Below are 20,906 nucleotides of genomic sequence, written 5' to 3'. Positions count from 1 at the left end.
AAGGCGTCAAATATGGTTGTCGATTGACATGGGTAGAATTAGTGAATGATACACACGTATGTAAGTGATTACATAACCAATTATATGGCTGTCGTAAGCCCTGTAAATGCCCAGGCATCATATTCTTCTTCATCTATGTTGAAATGTCAAGAGAAATGTAAAAAAATAAACATGTTTAATTTTTTATCTAATTTAAAAAATATATATTTTTGGATAAATCCAGCGCTGGGTTTAAAACGCACTGAGAATACGGATTATAATTTATTTAGAAAACAATTTTTAGGTGCCAGTGAACGTTTGATGGCTCTTTAATTTGCATTTTGATTATACTGAGTTAGAATAAAGCTGTATAATAATTGGTATAAGAAAAATAAAAGTACGGACAAATTTAATATACATACGTTATACAGGTGGCAAAAAATAAATCACCCTATATCGGAAGATATTATAGTTTTTGCAAATGGCGTCGTACGTCAATCATATTTGTAAACTAGACAACTGTGGTATACAAACAGATTTAGAGTGGCCTAAAATTAATCATCCAATTTTGTTTTGAAAAAGAATTTTTACCAAATAAAAATATATATTTTTAGTGATGGAAATCTTAACTTGGACCTTAACATTTTTTTGTAAAGTAAGTCTAGTGGCTGCCACCAGAATTGATACATATTTGTGCCTATTTTATCAATCTGTATAATGGAGCTGTCTTTTTCACAAATGTCAAATATGATTGACGTACAACGCCATTTACAAAAATCATAACATCTTCCGATAAGCTAATTAATCTTGTGCTACCCTGTACATACATATCGCCCACTCCTTTCAAGAACGTCATAAATCAAAAATCGTCAATTTTCAGTTGTGCATGTTTTCGGAATGCCCAGAAAATGTACTATATCCCAGCAAAAGAGGCTTATTTTTATCTTAAAAATTACCCGCTACAGGGCAGAAAGTGTTGTTTTTGCATTTTGAATAAAAGGTATTGTTTAATTTTTTTAAATATACTAAATATTTTCCAAATGGAGAAAAAACCTTCAGATTTAACCTTAAAAGATCTGTTGCACGTAAAAAGTTCTATAAGTGGCTTGATAATTATTTTTAAAACATTGTATTATATTTTTAAACTTTAAAAACGTTCTCCTGAAAAATGAAGTTTTTTGATTTATGACGTTCTTGAAAGGAGTGAGTGAAATGTCAAATATGATTGACGCACAACGCCATTCGCAAAAATCATAACATCTTCCAATAGGCTAATTAATCTTGTGCTACCTGTACATACATATGTGGGTGCATCTTCCCGGTAGTCGTGATAGTATTCAACATAAAATATGCATTATACAAACAAGTCAATACATTAGTTTAGTCTCTATGTAATGTGAAAATGATGAAATATTGTATGACAACGCCTCAATTAACTACTTAAATTTTCTTAGTTTACCAAATTAATTGAGGTGATTTGTATAATCGTTAGTAAGGGGTTTATTAATATAATCCATATCAAGACTCTGAACAACTGTGATAGCTGCCATTTTGGGTCTTTCTTTGACTGAACTTTTATACATTGATAAAATCTATTATTAGGTCCGGATAAGAAAAAGAATAATACAAATTGTAATACCTATTATTAATGATGAAAAAATCATGTTGCTGTTTATTTAAAATAAATAATAATTGATATAATAACTGGCAGTCATTAACTTTCGAAATATACACAAATATACTAAGAATAAAAAGCTATTCATAAATGAATATTCACCAAACAACCTTATGTACCATATCCTGTCACACACACAAAAGAAAGTTAGAAAAAGACCTTTCATCATCATTTTTTTCCAAACCATACATTTATTACAAAGAAAAACTTATTTTTTCTGTACAAGAAAGGCATTTTAAGACAAAAATTCAATTACGTCAAATATTTATGGATTTGGTAATCGTTTAATTGTAGAACTCCATTTTAATTTATGTATTAAATGTTAAATCAAACACTGATTTTTGAGTCCATTAAGTTGTATTTTATTCTATAAAAAACACATAAAAATCAATTGTGTGACAATTGTTTTGCCTAGTTATGGCATTTTCAAACGAATGTTTATACATATATATGTATGAAAATGCCATAACATGAACATTCGTTTGAAAATGCCATAACTAGAAAAAACAATTATCACAAATTGGTTTTTAAGTGTTTATTTTAACAATAAAAAACAACTTAGTAGACTCAAAAAATCAGTGTTTGATTTAACATTTAATACATAAATACGTCAAATATACTTAGGTTAAAGGAAAATTAAATTGCGAATTATAGTGTATTTGGTTTTAATTTATTATTGGTAAAGAATGAAAATAAAATACATTAAGGCGTTAATATTTTATAATTCTGGAATTTCATCACATGACGATTCGTCAGTCGACTATGACACGGTAACTATCGATTATTGAGTGTTCTTCTGTATGATGTCCCTGTACTTGATGGCGTACTGTCCGGTGGGGTCGTACTTTCCCTCCAATTCCTTCCAAGTGGCGGGTCGCTTGTTGACCAAGTGGCTGATGACCTTCAATTCAATTCAATTTATTAAATAAGAATTAATATACCAAAAAATGTAATTTAAAAAAAATTCTGCAAGGAGAGAAGATGGTTCGAAGACATGGCCTAGGTGATGTTGTCCATGACAGAAGGACCTACAACCTGAGGACGAGGAGAGCTGACCCCAGCAGTCTACAAAGACGATAAGTTGGGATGTAGCCAGAGGAAGAAAGAAAATAAGAATTATTAACAAACTAACAGACTCGCACAAAGACATTCATTTTTCATAGCTCCTAAACTCCTCTATTCATTCCACAAAGACTATGTACCTATATGATAGACACTAATTATCTAAATTTATTTCGATTAAAATTTTGCTGAAGTTACTTATTTATAAAAAAAATAACCAGCTTCTTCTTATAAACTTATGTTTTACTCATATAGTTTGTACTTCATATTGTAAACTTTTTTCATTTTCATTTTTTTGTTAATATTAGCAATTTTAATACAGATCAGGGCAAAAGTACATTTCATCAAAACTTTTAAATTTAAACGTTTAACTATATTTAAAAAAATCCGTGTTCATCCGTAATATACATTAAAATCATTTGTGTAATAATGGGGAATGACCGGAATCATTTCATCGTAATGTAACACGTTACGATGCGAGTATTCGTATAGTCAGTACAGCGTTCCGAGTGCTCCATCCGAAGTCGGATGCTCGCTGAGAACGACGTTATGACGGTACGTTACGACAAATGCTTCGGTCAGGGGTAGGCAGAGAGAATCGAACGCCACACTACTCTGTCTTGGCAAACATTCTTCGCCTCTTCTAAATTCATGCATCTTCTCACACATACCCGACGATTATTACAACTCCTGACCCGGCCGCTTTCAATTATTTGACTTACCTGGTTGTACCAAGTTTTCCTCAGTCTTCCTCTGCTTTTTTTTCCAACTACATTCGCCTCATAAATATTTCTCTCATTCTTCACTCATACGTTCCATATGTCTAAACCATCTCAACACGCCTTACATTCCTTATATCCTCATTTCATCATTCGAACATCTATCAAACATCGTTTTGCCACACATTCGTCTGAGGGATCGCATTTCGACTGCATTCAGTCTGCTTTTATCCTTCTTTTGCCAACTCCATGCCTCGCTTCCATACATAAGGGATGGAACCAGAACTCCGTTGTGTACTGCCAGTTTAGCTTTAAATAACATATATATTAAAAACATAAATTAAAAACTAAGAGACTTGTGTCAAGATATTTATTTACCTTGTCTAGCTTGTCTTTCTCGCTCTTGGTGCAAGTGTCGCAGTCCCTCTCCAGGGCTCCGGGCAGGTTCTCCCTGAGGGACTTGGCGTCGGGCGTGCACCGTCCTCGCTCCAACAGGCAATCCACGTACTTGGCGAGCAGCCGGTCGGAGCCGAGGATCTCGTCCACGTCTATATTGTCAAACTTGTTCTTGTCCGAGGCTATCTGCGCGGAGCAGCATGCCACCAGACAAGTTATGGCGAAAATTAGTAACAGCTTCATCGTCAGGTTATCTGAAATGATACCGAAATTATAGGAAAAGTTATAAGCGTAATAAAGCAAAAAAACATTTTTTTTATTTTTCCACACAGAACATTATTTATTTACTTATTTTATCTTATTTAATTATTCGTGAATTGTACAGCTTACATATAAAAAATGATGTAATAAACAATAGTTACATTAACAATAATAAACATTACATCACAATAACAAAAAATAGTTACGTTAAAAAAAAACAATTAAACAATTCCACATTTATGTTATAAAACTTATTATTAAAACAAGGTATGATAGGTATAAAATAATAGATTGAGCAGGAAGGAGAAGGAAAGGAGAGGAACGTTTGAAAGCTGTCCCACCTCATTCCCAGATCTGATACAGAAGCATCTAGGCTTCCTGTCAGACCTTCTCTTGCAAAGCAATTTTTTTTTAAACTAAGTTGCGAAATGGTCGAAAATGTTAAACAAAATTGTATCCCGTTTTTACTGTGAATTTACATTTAAAAGTTTTCAATATCCCTGTCACTGCCAATCTAAATAATACAAGTTTGTAAATCCACCACCAAATTTTCTCGAAGTACCCCGGTGTAGGCAGTGAAAGGGATCAGTATTTAGTTAGTTCAGTTAGTCAGCTAGATTCGATTCGGACCCAACGTTGGCCGGTACACAGATGCCTCCAGAACCACGACCAGCACTTTAATAAAGCAACATAAAATAAATTAAATTTACACAAAATATATACAGTCACAACATTGGGGAGCCTAGATGCATAGACTTAATAATGTAACACAATAGCGATACAAGCGTGGGTTTAACAAAAACACTTTAATAAACTTCCGGAAAACTTAAAATCTATTAAAAATTATCAAACTTTTAAAACTAAATTTAAAAAACATATAATACTCACCCCAACCTAAACACCGTACCGAGGAATATTTTTTTATTCATTTAATTTACTTAGTGATAATTTGCTTTAAATGCTAAATTCAAATATCTACTTTATTAGAGAAGTAGAAACGATATATTTTCAATATTTTGTTTGTTTAAATATGTATTTTGTAAAAAAAAATCATTTCAATTTCAATAAAATGGATAGGTCATATTACAAAGACACCCAGGCCAGCTTCTAACGATTGCGGAAACCACGTGCGAAGGTACAACTGCACTACAGAGGATGATTCCGCATATCCTACATGGACCAAATTATCTCCGACATGTGTTGTAGCGGATACACCGAATCAATAGAGACGGGTGGAGATTGACCATAAAAGAAGAAAACCAATCATCACACAGATTGTAACCCACTAAGAAAGAATTAGGTAGGTTCAAATCGCGTTTATTTCTATTAAGTTCCTGCCTGTTCGATGGTTGATCGGCAAAAATTTTAAATTTGAAAAACATTCTCAAAAATTTGAACGGCAGTCGAAAAATCGCCGTTCATTTCATTCCTTCTTGAGCTACGTTCCGGAGTAGTTCAGCGAAAATTTCGGGTCCGAATCTCTAAATTACGTCGTTTATTCATACGAAGCAAGAAATCAATTACAAAATGGACGCGGAAAACTCCGACAGCGACATGTCTAGTGTTCTCAATGCGGCAGAGACCCCTAAAACTGTCGCGTCGCAAGAAAGCGGCGTAAGAAGAAGAGGAAGACCTAGGTCTCTGCCGAAGGTCATCGGAGCCAGAAGACGACGGTCTAGGAGAAGACGAGGAAGTCGCAGGAGGAGATCGCGAAGGAGGTACAGGCGCCGAAGACCGATTTTTGGAGATGAATAGCATCGCACAATTCTCCAAAACATCTCTTGGCCGAAAAGCAAACGTGTCTTTCTATGTTCATGTATAGTTTTATACATCGCCTATATTTGTAATATTTTTATATACAATAAAGAGGAATTAAACATCTTATATTAGAGATTTTTACTTTTAATCGAGTTAAGAAACCAAACGGTCTATGGACAAACAGTGCAAAATAAACTATTTTTTATGAATGTTGCTTTTTCCATGAATTAATTCACTTTTTTCAATAAATTAACTAATTTACCGTATTTTGTTTTTAAAGGTACGTAATGAGATACCGTACGTTTAAAATAATTTACGAGCAGATCGAAACTCATGTCGCAATAGATTTTCGTAAATCTTCTTCAAACCCTTATCCGCACCCCATTGCATAGGGCACTGTATCATTAACACAACACGAAGGAAAGGTGATCAGCCCTCCGCTTCAGGTACCAGTCCAGGGTAATATTGAATAAATATTTTAGTGAAAAAATCACTTATATTTATTTGACTCTCCCTGGGAACCGAACCCGGGAAGTACGGTAGCCGAGCGTGCTGAACATCAACCTACGAAGGTGGACAAAAAAATTCATAAATTGTGGTAGGTATTTACCAAATAAGCGCATATTTCATATTGAGTAAATTTTTTTATTGAAAATGATAAACTTTGTTTTGCATTTACTAAAAATCTCGTTTAACAGTGAAGCTGGATGGTTACACGATGAAGAGTTTTTTTTTAATGTAAAATCTATTAATCTAAGATTTTTAAATACCATTAATAATATAACCATTTAATAAATATCACAAAATAAAAACAAAATGAATTTATAGAAAATTTTAGTATAATGTAACATGACAACATTGATGTTAAGGAGTGAGGAATGATGTCAGCCAATGGATACCAGCCATGTTGCCTGGAACACGTATACTAGAAAACAACCCTTGGCAACCCGTACTTCTTCCCTGGATCGAGACTAATGTAGATCATACATAAAATCGTATCGCGCTTATATTTTGAATAAACCTTATGTTACAAACGATTGAGTATTTTTACTGACAAACACGACGACGGTTACAATTTAATGGAAAATTTCGAGATTAGGACTTTTTTCATTTTTCTCATGTGGAATTAATTGTTTGCTTATATTTTCACTAATCAATATAAATATTGCGCTCATATTTTTTGCATTGCAAAATTTATTATATGTCTATTTTGTGATATCGCTCACTCCTTTCAAGAACGTCATAAATCAAAAATCGTCAATTTTCAGTTATGCACGTTTTCGGAATGCCCAAAAAATGTCCTATATCCCAGCAAAAGAGGCATATTTTTAACTTAATATTTACCCGCTACAGGGCAGAAAGTCTTGTTTTTGCATTTTGAAGAAAAGGTATTGTTTAATTATTTTTTTAAATAAGTTAATTATTTTTTAAATGGAGAAAAAACCTTCAGGTTTAACCTAAAAAGATCTGTAGCTCAGTAAAAAGTTCAATAAGTGGCTTGATATTTATTTTTAATAAATTGTATTATATTTTTATACTTTAAAACGTTCTCCTGAAAAATCACGTTTTTTGATTTATGACGTTCTTGAAAGGAGTGAGCGATATATAGATTTCTGATCTTAAAAATTATGTTGCAAAATGAATGCTTTCTCGGTAAATGAACTAGTTTGAAACGAAAATTGTCTCAAAAACTCAAGGACATCTTTTTTTCAGGTCGATCAGACCCAATTGGTGTGATTGTGAAGAAAGCTAAGAGTGTATGTCGTGAAAAACGAGGGTGGCATTCCATCCTCTCTATCTAACTCTGCAGGAAAACGGCGTAATGGAAATGAAACTTGTCTGTTAAAAACTAAAAAAAACGTGTTTATGAAATATTCTTAGATCGATCAGATCCAATTTATGTGAATAGATATATTTCTAATAATTTAATATTGCACAGATGTAAAACAACAGCAGCGTTAAACCATTATACGTACGTAGGTTTTTTTTTAAATAAAAGTTAGGGAAACTTAAAATCTATAAAAAAATTATCAAACCTTTAGAACTAAAATAAATAAAAAAACATTTAAGACTCACCCCTACCTAGACTATGTTTATAAAAAAAAAAGTAAAACGAACTCTAAACTCTCTCTAAACACACATATCTACTTTATTAGAGAGGTAGAAACGTTGTATTTGAAATGTATCGTATATTTACCAACTATTTTGCATTATTTAAATATGTATTTTGTAAAACAAAATTCAATAAAAAATTTAAATTAAAAATATGGGTATGAAGAAAACTGGGAGTGTGAGACGGAACAGACGAGAATGACATTCCATCTTTTCTACCTATCCCTGCAGGGAAACGGCGTTATGGTAGTAGTAGTAGTAGTAGTAGTTTTTTTGTAGACCTAAGCGGCCCGTTGGTAAAAATATGTATGAAGTTATGGTAGAAAAACTCTAACGACGGGACCCCAACCCGACAATTTGCACGGTTCAAAATGTGGCATATTTATTATGCCCAAATACATAAATTATTACAGTTTTTGCAGATCTAAAAGACCTGGTATTGAAAAAGGGTCGTTCTGAACCACCGTCTTCTGATTTTTATTATTGTTCACATCTTTTAAATCGTTTTTTATAGAATGTATAAATCGCTCACTCCTTTCAAGAACGTCATAAATCAAAAAACTTGTTTTTTCAGGAGAACGTTTTGAAAGTTAAAAATATAATACAATGTATTAAAAATAAATATGAAGCCACTTATTGAACTTTTTACTGTGCAACAGATCTTTTTTTAGTAAAACCTGAAGGTTTTTTCTCCATTTGAAAAATGTAGTATATTTAATAAAATAATTAAACAATACCTTTTCTTCAAAATGAAAAAAACATCACTTTTTGCACTGTAGCGGGTAAATATTAAGTTAAAAATATGCCGCTTTTGCTGGGATATAGTACATTTTCTGGGCATTCCGAAAACATGCACAACTGAAAATTGACGATTTTTGATTTATGATGTTCTTGAAAGGAGTGAGCGAAATATGAGCTATAACGGTTTCGATATTTATGCCCAATATGTGCAACAACAAAATTTTCTCATGTTTAATTTCGCAATGCATGTGGGTATATAATATATTAGAAGCTGTCAAGAAGCACGCTGTCATATATTGTGTGTATGACATTTAGATGACGCTGCATTGCGATAGAAAATTAAATATGTTTTACTTGTCACAATTCAATTTGTGTTTTACAAAAAGTGTGTTTCTATATAACAGGTCAAAGATAGTAAAACGCGCGCAATCGGTGAACAACTTCAGAAGATTTATGATTTTAATAAACGTAAATATACATTTTCTTTTATAAAGATGCCATAAATGATACAGACAACCAATTATGCACGTAAAATATTAAGTTTTCTTTTTTTCTTTCGTAACTTAAACAAACAAAAAATTGTTTTCGCAGACTACTCAACCTTTGATTTCTGCAGAAAAAGAGAAATTATTCATAAAATGACGATTACTGCCAACACTCGGAATATAATAAAGAACAAGTTATCGTTAAATTGTCCTCTGCTTACCGAGTAACTAACGAAGTATCTAGAGATAATATTTTACTTATATTTTATAATTTGATTTTATGAATACTTTATACTTTATGAATTTAAAAATTCCTTAGCTTAATAAAAAAATGCTAGTAAAATTATCATAAAGACGATTGAGGGCGTTTGGAGTACAACTAGAAATATTCAATAAAATCGAAAAATTAGGTACTGATATTAAAATAAGCTGCATATTTTTTTTGGAGTTTTTATTGTCATTTTTTTCCAAAACAAAATAAACTTAATAAAATAATAACCACATAACTTTTACCAGTTCCGTTTATAAATTAAAGAAATTTGGAAAAAGCTTTTGATGTTTTTTTTGTACTACATACTTATATTCTAAAATAAAATACGTTTGGACATCGATTCAAAACACATAACATAGTGTTTGTCTATTCCCACGCATTTCATATATTTTTATTATCATCACCTTTATGACAAAATGGAGTAAACCAGTTTTACTTTGTAAAAATATTTTGACTATGTAAAGCGACCAGAAGGTACGTTAAAATTATCTTCACTACGTTTATAAAACTACTTATGTGAATCAACCTGAAAGATTTTTATATGTTTAACTTATTTGTTTATCCGTTCTGTCAAATAGCTCATATTACCAAATTGAGTACAAAACAGGCACTTTTTTACTGTATATGAGTAAAGTTAAATTTTACTACGTTTCACTTCTACGTAGATACGTTGTTTCAGGATCGACCACCCGATACATTTTTAATTCATTTAGAAGTATGGTGAAATTATTTCTTGATCGTTGAATTTATGATAAAATGTGATATTATTCAAGTCAAAATAGGTTATTCGTTAATATTTCAATGCAAATATGAAAAACCTCAATCATTACACAATTATAAAAGTCGAAATGGTAGTTTTTTAAATGCGTCAATTAAGTCAGATACCAAAATCTTACGACAAGAACAATAAAATAGTTATAATGTTTAAAGTTAAAATACTCACAGAAAATTCGCACTGTTCGTTGAAAGAAAACCAAAAGAAATATAATAAAACAAAATTTTCCTCTCTGTTATATATACACTACCTCCAAAAAATTACACACTTTTTTACAGTACCACGATTATTGTATTAGAATAAATTATAGTGACTCACATAAATATAAACGTAATATAAACCTTCATATATTCATGTAGTGATAGTTCTTTCCTTCCTTATTTTTCACTTCAATTAGAAAGAGATGTCGCAAGGTATCTCCAAAAAATATAATTTCTGTCATATTACGATCAAAGGTACATTTTTTACTCATGTTTCTGAATCAGTTTTGTTTTTATTTAAGGTTAAAGTAGGTTGTACTGTGTGCAACATTTATTGTAGTCATTAGCTCAAAGTCAGTTCAGAGTAGGAAAAAATTAATTTTGCCTTTATTCGTATAAATATGTCCTACTAAAATCTTGAAGATAAATTGTCCTTTAAATGAAATTTAGTTTTACCAATCTGATACGGATTTCCACGAAAATACGTTTTTTACAGTTAATAACAGTTTACGCAATAATTCATATTAAATTTTAAAAAATACATCTCAACAAAGATGAAGAAGAAAAAGTATGGGTATTTACAGAGTTTACGAAAATCATAGGCTCGTTTAAGTGATCACTTTACACACGTGTAACATTTACCAATTCTACCCATGATAACAACCGCACTATTCAAATTCTTGGAACGTGTAGATTTATTGATTAAACTCGAAACACAGTTCTTGAACAAGTATTAGGACACACTCAAAAAGTTGTAAATTAATATTAAAACCTGTTAAATTTATTTGTATTTGACATTTGGCGCCTTGATAGTTTGAAAAAACCTTCGTGACGCTGATATCTCAGTCCCTTATAAACGATGACAGCCGTGAAATGTTAATGGTCACGGGAAGGGTCAAAGGTAGTAGAAACAGAGGATGATCAACTACTAGATTGGACTGACCAAATCAAGGCTGCCACAAGTTCATCAGTGGTTGGAGCGATGCGGATGGCGGTATTTCTGAAGAGGTGGAGGACAACCATACAAAATGTTTTGAGGGCAAGGAGAGAGGTCATGGTCATAACCCTCAGTAATGAGGAGAACGAAATAGAAGAAGAAGAAGACTAATTATACATCATAAAGCCATCATAAAACTAGGTACTGTATGCATTTATGATTTAAACATGTGTATTTAAAGACCTTCAAACGAATTGAAATTTCCTTTTAAACAATGTTAAAACATGGTTACACGATTACTTATGACTACAAATGATACGCTAAATGGAATTATTGATATATCGCTTACTCCTTTCAAGAACGTCATAAATCAAAAATCGACATATTTCAGTTGTACATGTTTTCGGAATGCCCAGTAAATGTACCATATCCCAGCAAAAAGGCATATTTTTAACTAAATATTTACCCGCTACAGGGCAGAAAGAGTTGTTTTTGCATTTTGAAGAAAAGGTATTTAATTATTTTTTTTTAAATATACTAAACATTTTTCAAATGAAAAAAATCCTACAGGTTTTACCTAAAAAATTCAATAAAAAGTTCAATAAGTGGCTTGATATTTATTTTTAATACATTGTATTACATTTTTAAACTTTAAAAACGTTCTCCTAAAAAATATTTTTTTTTATTTATGACGTTCTTGAAAGGAGTTAGCGATATGTTATAGGAAAAAAAAGGACATTTCAAACCCGAACTCGTACAATCGAGTATAACGTAGATAATTAAATTATTTTAACTAAACATATGGCAGCAGAAATAACACAAAACTTCGATTCTCCAAAAATCTGCATCCACCTTTTCCCAATACCTACTTTGTATGATTCCTTAAATAAATAAGAACTTAACACAGTTTATAAATTCATTGTCCTGAAATTTATTATAGTAGAACCTTTTTTTTGACGGATAACCCGCAAACCTTCTACTTTTAGATGCTTGTCTGCAGGTAGGATAGTAAGGATAGGGAAGGCAAATGTAAAATATATCACAAACACCCGAAAAAATAATTTTTCTTGATATCGTTTTACAATTGGCGGGAATCGAACCCGCTAAGCCAGTTTCGCAGTCGAGCGCCTACCCGACCTACCATTCCTTTCGTTATTAATAAATTTATTTACAATATAAATTTTCTTCGTACGTTTATTTACGTTAATGTTGGTATTTTATTTTATGTGACGCACAGTACTTTTTTTAATATTTTTTTTTGTTGTTTTAATATTGACGTGTAATGTTTAAATTACTGTAATTAAACGAACGATTCACATAGATTTCCGAAACATATACTACGAAATTTTCAGACATTTTGACTATGAAAATTTTGGCCTAACTCTATAAACTGAAAATAATAACAATAATCATCTTCTAAAAGCCATTCTGTATTTTTCCTCAAATATTTCTTAGATTACAGATTACAACCAAATCGTCTGGCAGAAATTATCGACTGCATTTATTCTACTTTCATTATTTTTTTATAAACCTCATACTTCTCATGACAAAAACTACAGATTCATGTTGTGTACCGTCAGTTTAGCTTCCGCTGATAGGTTTTTTTTTTGTTGCTTTAACTGATTTCAGTGAACCATTTACTCTGTTCTCAGCATTTACTCTCCGATAGTATAAAAATAATATGAAAAATATCTAACGTGCAGAATTTTTCAGAAATATATAAATGATGAATAATTATTATCTAATGGATCATTAATAGGTATGAGTAAGCATCAAACCTTGACTCTGATAATCTCTAAATGCACCTTGTCCCTAACAATGAGAAACAGCCAACGACGAACACCTTAAGAAATTTTAATGATAGCAATTTTGTATAAATGAAGAATAAATTTAGTATAAAACCCTGATTTTAAGATCGGCAGCAAAATTAAAATATAAAATACTTATGTGCGATCATGACATATGGGATCGAATGCAGAACGGACACCACAATAACAAAAAATGCCATAAGAGTATCAGAAATGAAGATGCTAAGGAGCATATCAGGATAGAGTCTACGAGGTAGAATAAGGAACAGGATAAGAAAAATATGCGAGATCGAAGACGTCATAAGGTGGGGAAGGCAACAAAGAAAACAATGGTATGCACATGTTAGAAGAATGGAATCATTCAGACTCCCCCACATTGCGCTGCATGGACAACCCCAAGGCAGGCGACTCTCGGGCAGATAACCAAAGAGATGGATTGACAGCTGGGAATCGACATCGCAGGAGGCTCATCCTTCTTAAAAACAGGCCAGAAGGCTTACACCAAGGAGAAGAAGAACAAGAAGTTCAGTATTATTATTTTATTTTCAATGTAATACATATACTCGTATATAAAATCAGAGAAGACGTATCTAGCGTCCGAAAAAATATAATATCACGACGCGACGACCTTTTCTTACGACGATGATGTCAAATTTGATAAATGCTTATTTTTTCTTGAAGGGCAGAAGATTTTCAAATCAAGGAATCGAAGTCCAACACTACCTGATTCATTTTGTATTTACCTATCAATCCAATTAGCTATAACTTGAACTGATTGCAGGATAACTAGGAATGTTGCACTGTTTATTAATAAAACAACTGAGTTGCTTACCTTCAAGCAACTATGTACATAATAACAACAGAGAACCTTATACAATATCACTTGTATTATTTAATCGACCGTTCAAAGCTTAAACACTGTGTCTCATTGAATTAAAACCTAACGATAAAAGACGAAGTCTAAAAAAACAACAATATAATCTATACACTCATTCTAAGTGTGTCCAAAACCTTGTTCATAAATATGGGTATCACACTTGTCATAGACTGGTTTCAGTGTTCACTTTATATACGAGTAATATTCACCATTCTACCCATGATTGACAATCACACTACTCAAAATCCTATAATTGCCACGTTATTTCATATGTAAGTTATCTTTTAGTTACAAGTAAGCTTTTTATTTTGCAGAGACCCTTGTAATAAACGGATGTAAGATACTTCCCGAATTATTTAAATACTAGGAGACGCCTGAAAACATGATTCAAAAAATTTATTAAACTCAAAATTTGACAAGTTATTTCATTCACATTTTGAGGTGTATTCAAATCTAGGTTTCTCCAGTTAGGAGTTATTTGTATTGACATCTCAATATCGACAACGATTGTCAATCATAGGCGGAATGGTGAATGTTACACTTGTATAATCTAATTACTGAAACCAGCCTATGGCAGGTTTTAAAAACTGCAAATGCCCAAACTTCCATATTTTGCGTCATCTATGTTAAAATGTCAAAATATTATCTACTCTTTCACTCACAATGGTTATATGGAAATTAAAATTACCAAAAAATCAAAGATTATAATGTAGAGTTAAAATCATGGCCAAAATAGTAAGTAAGTAATGCGATTACTAAAATCAGCTAATGAAAAATTAAAGCTATTCATATTTTTGGTCTTCCATAAAAATATGTTTTTGTTGTTGTTGGAATATCTGACTGACGAAAATTCAATTGCTTCAAGTTTTCCGGAGAATAAAAATATGAATATCACAAAAAACATTGTATTTTTATACACACTATATTTATGTTTTAAAATAACAATAAAAAATATTTTTCAATATTACGACTCCGTTTTGTCACCTTAACAAAAAACATGTCATTTCTTCGAATTTGTGTATTAAAGCGTTACATAAAATATTATTTTACTAGAAAGATTATTTTGTTTTAAGTGTCCAAAAGACGTGTTGTGAACAAAAACATATTGAAAGTAAGTACCTTCTTATTACAAAACGTATTCCTCTTTTGAAACAAAAAAAAAACATGCCGCATTGACGTCAAGCTTAAAATATAATAGCCCGACGATATAAATAATGTATGTAGATAATTTTAAAGCGTATTCGTACACCTTTGTACGACATCACAACCAAAGAAGAGTTTTAAAGATTGATTTTGTTTGTTGGCCAAGCATTCAAATTAACCCACTCGCTTATTTTTGTATAATACGCTGATTCCATACGGGAATAAAATAGTCAATCAATTATTTCTTCAAAAAAATTATTAAAAAAATAGTATAAATTATTAAATATTTATTTCGATAAGTATAAAATTTTTATTTAAAAAAAAAACACGGTTTATTCTTTAAATTTATTTTTTCTCAACGTTTTAAGTCTATCGATCCCATAAAAAGCCAAAAAAATAAAACAAATACATACAACCCTCTTATTGTATTTTATATTATTCGTATTTGTCTTTAATTTTATCAGATTATTTACCCTATGGATGATATATCAAAGGAGATATAAGTCTGAGCATCCCAGAGCTTACAACTTAGCATTTTGCTGACTTAAGTGATCACTTTTTGCACTTGTGTAACGTTCAAGATATCATCCGTAGGGTCAAAAATCTACTGTCTTATAGAATAAATAATTAAAACTGTAAAAAAATACAACAAAGGGTGTATTGTATGGATATTTATTTTAATTTTTGTGGCTTTTACGGGGCGCAACCATAAAAACGTTAAGAAACGGTAAATTCAAAGAACAAAACTTTCATACTTGAATTGATATTGATAAGTTCTTTTTATTTATGTTTCATATTTTTTTATCTTTATTTAAAAATAAATATATGTTTACTGTTATTTTTTTATTTATTAGTTTTTTCTTATATTGAAATAGACTTTGAGGTTTTTAGGTGACAATCCAAATATATGAAAAAGCAAATATCATAATGAAGGTTTGACGATGACGAAGCTATAGCAATTATTTTTATGACCAATTATTGCTAATATACAAATGTGCTTAAGTCTAAGGGCAATACAGGCTGAGATCACGACTTTCTCAACCTTGAAACATTTATAAAAAATAAAATAAAAACTTTTGACGTACGTCGAATGATGTATTCTTCAGATGAACATATTTTTAAAATCGCGATTGCGTTAACCAATTTATGCCTTTCAAAGTTAACTTAAAATATTAATTTTGAAATAATGAACAGTGCTGGGCTGGAATTACAGTGAAATGATAAGTTGGTAACACTATGTTTGGATAACTTCAACATTACTTCTAGAATTTTAATTATAACCTCTTCGAAATGCTGAACTGTGCTGGGCTGGAATTACAGTGAAAAGATAAGGCGGTAAGTAAATGTTTTGATAACTTCTACATTACTCTGGCCTTTTAATTCTAACATCTTCGAAATGCTGAAATGAGCTGGGCTGGATTTAAAGTGAAAAGATAAGGCAGCTACTACATTTTTCAATGACTGAAACATTACTCTGAACTTTTGATTTTAACACCTTCAACATGCAATATTAAACCAGGTATAGTGTTGTGAGCAACTTAATGATACCTTTAAGAAAATTAATTACCTTTTGTTTTTTAACAAAATGAAGTACACTTTACCTTTTCTATGCTTTGTATTTAACGCTTTATCTTTCAACTGTAATTTCAGATCAAATAATAATTTTAAAAAAAAGAACAGGGATTTGAAATGGCTTGTTTTGTTTTGTTTTCTACAAAAAAATGAATTTTCTTCTAAGGCACTCGAGTTGTTCAGATTTGGCTGTAGCGTTTTTTTTCTGGGTGACTCCGGAATCTAGCTACAGCATAAAAGCTCCAATCGTTATATTATTTATTGATTCGGTATTAACCTTGTGGAATAACATTACGATTTGAATATAAAAATAAAACCAATTTTTTAAAATTATTTATATAAACACGACAAGTTTTGAGAGTAAAAGATGTTCTTGAAACCAGTGGTGTTTAATAAACTCAAAACGCGTCAAAAAAATAATATACTCAAAAATTCGTCTTATACAAGTGTTTTATTTTTACATTTCAATCATTTGTTATATTCCTACTGCAAACTAATCCTTGCAAGACATGGATTTCATGTATTATTGAAATAATAAAATAACAAAGACATCTGCAATACTTTATAAAAAAAATATTGTACCCAGTCATATATATAATCAAAAATTCAATCTTGATATACTTATAAACATTTAAAATTACTGCCGGTACATAGAAAATTGTGGATGAGTATCATCGTTGAACAACAAACATGACAAAAATATGGAAAATCTTTTAGTACACAACCATGATCACGATTTACACACAACGAAGCATTGATAGTCCCAAGAATCAACAGTAAATATAGGAGTCGAAAACTGCAATATATCATTAATTGATTCGGCAGTCACTTTGTGGTAAAATCTATCCATTTTTAATTAATGTTTTACTTAGTAAATACCACTATTTTGTGTCTTGTCGGTGGAGTTCTTTTTAAATACATTTATTTTGTTTTTAACTATTTTAACCATATACACACTATTTTGTGTATTTACTAAGTAAATACACAAAATAGTGGTATTTACTAAGTAAAACACTAACTGCAATATATCGTTCCGAACATTTTTAATGTTGCCGACGGATGTTAGAGGTCAAAATAAAATATGGAACAAAGGCAAAATGAAGGAATGGGTGAATGATCAAGAGTTAATTTTATGAAAATTGGAAAATGTAAATATTCTTACTTTTTCTCTCTTTTTTGTGTATTTGGTTAAAATAGTTAAAAACAATAAAAAAATGTATTTAAAAAGAACTCCACCGACAAGACACTTAAGGTGGCTTGGTGGGTCTTTGCGAAAAAAAAATAGATGAATATGTTTTAATTTTTTGTCCGCCTCTGTAGTGTAATGGTCAGCACGCTCGGCTACCGTTCTGGAGGTCCCGGGTTCGATTCCTAGGGGGGTCAAATAAATAAAAGTGATTTTTTCACTGTAATATTTATTCAATATTACCCTGGACTGGTACCTGAAGCGGAGGGCTGATCACCTTTCCTTCATGTGTAAACGATCAAGATAACACTGTGTTGATATGAAGCAGTGCCCTATGCACCATTGGGGTGCGGATAAGGGTTTTATCATTTATTTATTTTTATTATGTTTTAAATTGTGATTTAAATAAATGTATAGGGTAGACTGGGTACGGTTGAAACAATTTTGCTTATATTGTCCATAGTATTGCTCTTTACAAGGCAAGCGATGATGAAGATGCATTAAATACAAGAGCGTGTTTCTGTCTACTAATGGGAAGTATTATTTCAGTACCCGGTATGTTATTTTTAGTGGCAGATCAAATAAAAAAAATATATCCGATTTGTTTCAACCGTCCCCATACCAGGGGCAGTTGAAACAGTGATTGGGGTCAGTTGAAACACACGCAAATAAATCAATATTTAATATTGTAAGACGTTTTATTCATTATTTATTTTTGTTTTATAAATAATTATGGCACCGCATGACGATATTAATCAGTCTACAGATATGTAATGAACAAAAACAACTAAAAACAATGGCATTAAAAAAAAAACAAATCGAACGAAAATAATCTGTGAATAAACTAAAAGGAAACACTTCTGTCATTTTGATTAGTCATAAATCAAGCGGAAATCTAGCTTTGGGATCATTCCGAGTTGCAATTGTGGCAAACATAGCTACGACCACCTTTTGTGCAGTCTTCTTGAGCCCACAGTTTACAAGTGGTGCACTGTATCCACTTTTCACCGGATCTGCTCTCTGAATACAGTGACAGACAAACAACACAATAGCATTCGTCCTCTTTTGATGATGATTCCTGTTGCGTATTATGATTATTTTTTCCTTTAACGATCCTTCTACTTTTTCCTCCATTCAATCTTTTCTTCACTTACTTACTTTTCATCCGTTTCAACCTTATTTCATGCTCCTTTCTTATCTCTTCTTTCTCTGTTTTTTTTAGTAGCAAGTATTTTGCAAGCTCCTGCTCCTGCTCTTTATTAAAAACTTCGTTGTGGGGTTCATATCCCATTTTCTTCTTCACCAGATGCATCTCGCTTTCGTATATATCTAATGAGCGAACAGTGGTTTAATCCATGCTTTTCCTAATTTTTTCAGTGAATCTCCTGCTTTAACCTCCTCATAAGCGTATGTATACCTCGACAAGTCGACTTCCCCTCTCGAAGTCTTTTTTGCGCGTACTTTCGGCATCTAGAAAACAGGAAAACTGAGAAAATATGTTGTTTCAACCGTACCCACAAAAAATGTTTCAGCCGTCCTCAACCCCTCCTTTAGGTGGAAAACAGAAAATAGTAATGTTAACAATAATGGCACATTAAAACTAGTCACTATATTGTGTTCTACAAGCTTCATTTCAAACACGAAATCATACTCAATAATATCGTTTCAATAGAAACCGTAATAAAAGGAAAATTCTCAGAACAAAAATACTTACTTTTGGTTATCAAAATACAATAGGACCTCCTATGAGCAACTGCACAGTACGGCGAGCGATGCAACACTGATATTTGTGTTTGAACTTGTTGTCCGCTTTGTTCGTCCCTTGGACCCTTCACCCTACCGCATATGGTTTGTAAGATATTTGCTCTGTTTCAACCGTCCTTTGTTTCAACCGTACCCAGTCTACCCTACAATTTATGTTATGTTAATAATCTTTGACCGCTTCAGAGGTGAAAAAAAATATTTATCAAGCAAACACATCCATCAAACATAATATTTATTATGTTACTTGAAGATCATGTGGAATAGATACTATTTGATGTGACACCAGATAAAGTGGTCGCTTATTACTGATTGCACATGTGACATTGACTTACTTCATGATCTAAGGTCGTCTCGTGTCATAACCCGATGATTCACTTCATCAACCCAAGCGATGAAGCAAACACTGTAATAAAACGGATACTTTAAGATGAAATCACACGTATTATGATGCCTTTTCTTAAGTTGAATTTCCCGTTGACGATTATATAAAAAATAAACGGTTATACGGCGATCGTTCCTAGATACAGCTGATTTTGGATGACAGATGAGGCACTGACTATTGAATATTTTATTTATTTATATTAAATACGTAAAACGGAAATGAATGTAGTATAGTTGTATATAAATATACCATACTTTTTTAATACCAAATCGTTTATACATAGTTGTCAGTTGTCAGTGAGCATTGAAAATTATGAACCAATTCATTATAAGCTGAAATAATAAAAATGAAAAAAATATTATCTGGCGTTTCTCATGTGTGTGATTACGTGATTTTGTGTTTCTATCAATTTTTAATTTGGTTTTTCACTTAGTTAACTGAAATATATTAAAATTTATTGTGACACATATTTCCCCTCATTGATATGAAACGACGCTAATTGTATCAAATCACATTAGGTTTTTTTTAATTGTGTTATTTACCAAGTAAAATTAAAACAAATAAAAAAAACATAAATACACATAGGATTTAAGTTATGACATTGTAAGATAGTGTGCATCCGTCGTTTAATTATTGTACATACGAAAATAAACTTACTAACGACATTTCCTTGGAAAATACTTGAAATACAATGGGAAATTTTTTGATAAAGGTTGCGTCAAAATACGTCATTAATGAAAGGAAATAAACATTTTAACTATGAAATAATTACACCATAATCGTTTTATAACATTAGTATTGTA

General features: G+C 31.4%; 1 protein-coding gene across 2 annotated transcripts in view; it reads right to left on the bottom strand.

Moving 5' to 3' along the window:
• Positions 1-2,302: 2,302 nt before the first annotated feature.
• The window catches only part of LOC148301718 (allergen Tha p 1-like), a 128,279-nt gene continuing 109,675 nt past the window's right edge, over positions 2,303-20,906 (bottom strand). Inside the window, exons 1-3 of one of the 2 annotated variants that reach the window (XM_088272826.1) lie at positions 10,403-10,445; positions 3,814-4,085; positions 2,303-2,555 (exon numbers count right to left, since the gene is read on the bottom strand). In XM_088272826.1, coding sequence (XP_088128952.1) covers positions 2,436-2,555; positions 3,814-4,074 — 381 coding nt within the window. In that variant the 5' untranslated portion in view covers positions 4,075-4,085; positions 10,403-10,445 and the 3' untranslated portion in view covers positions 2,303-2,435. Of the gene's footprint in view, positions 2,556-3,813; positions 4,086-10,402; positions 10,446-20,906 lie in introns of those variants that run through there. The other variant, XM_088272827.1, reaches the window with a different exon arrangement.

The sequence above is a fragment of the Brachycentrus maculatus genome, unplaced genomic scaffold, assembly GCF_059751285.1.
Source record: "Brachycentrus maculatus isolate JH-2025_06_01 unplaced genomic scaffold, ASM5975128v1 h1tg000527l, whole genome shotgun sequence".
In the NCBI taxonomy this organism is placed as follows: Eukaryota; Metazoa; Arthropoda; class Insecta; order Trichoptera; family Brachycentridae; genus Brachycentrus; species Brachycentrus maculatus.
This window is presented reverse-complemented; position numbering and strand designations above follow the sequence as displayed.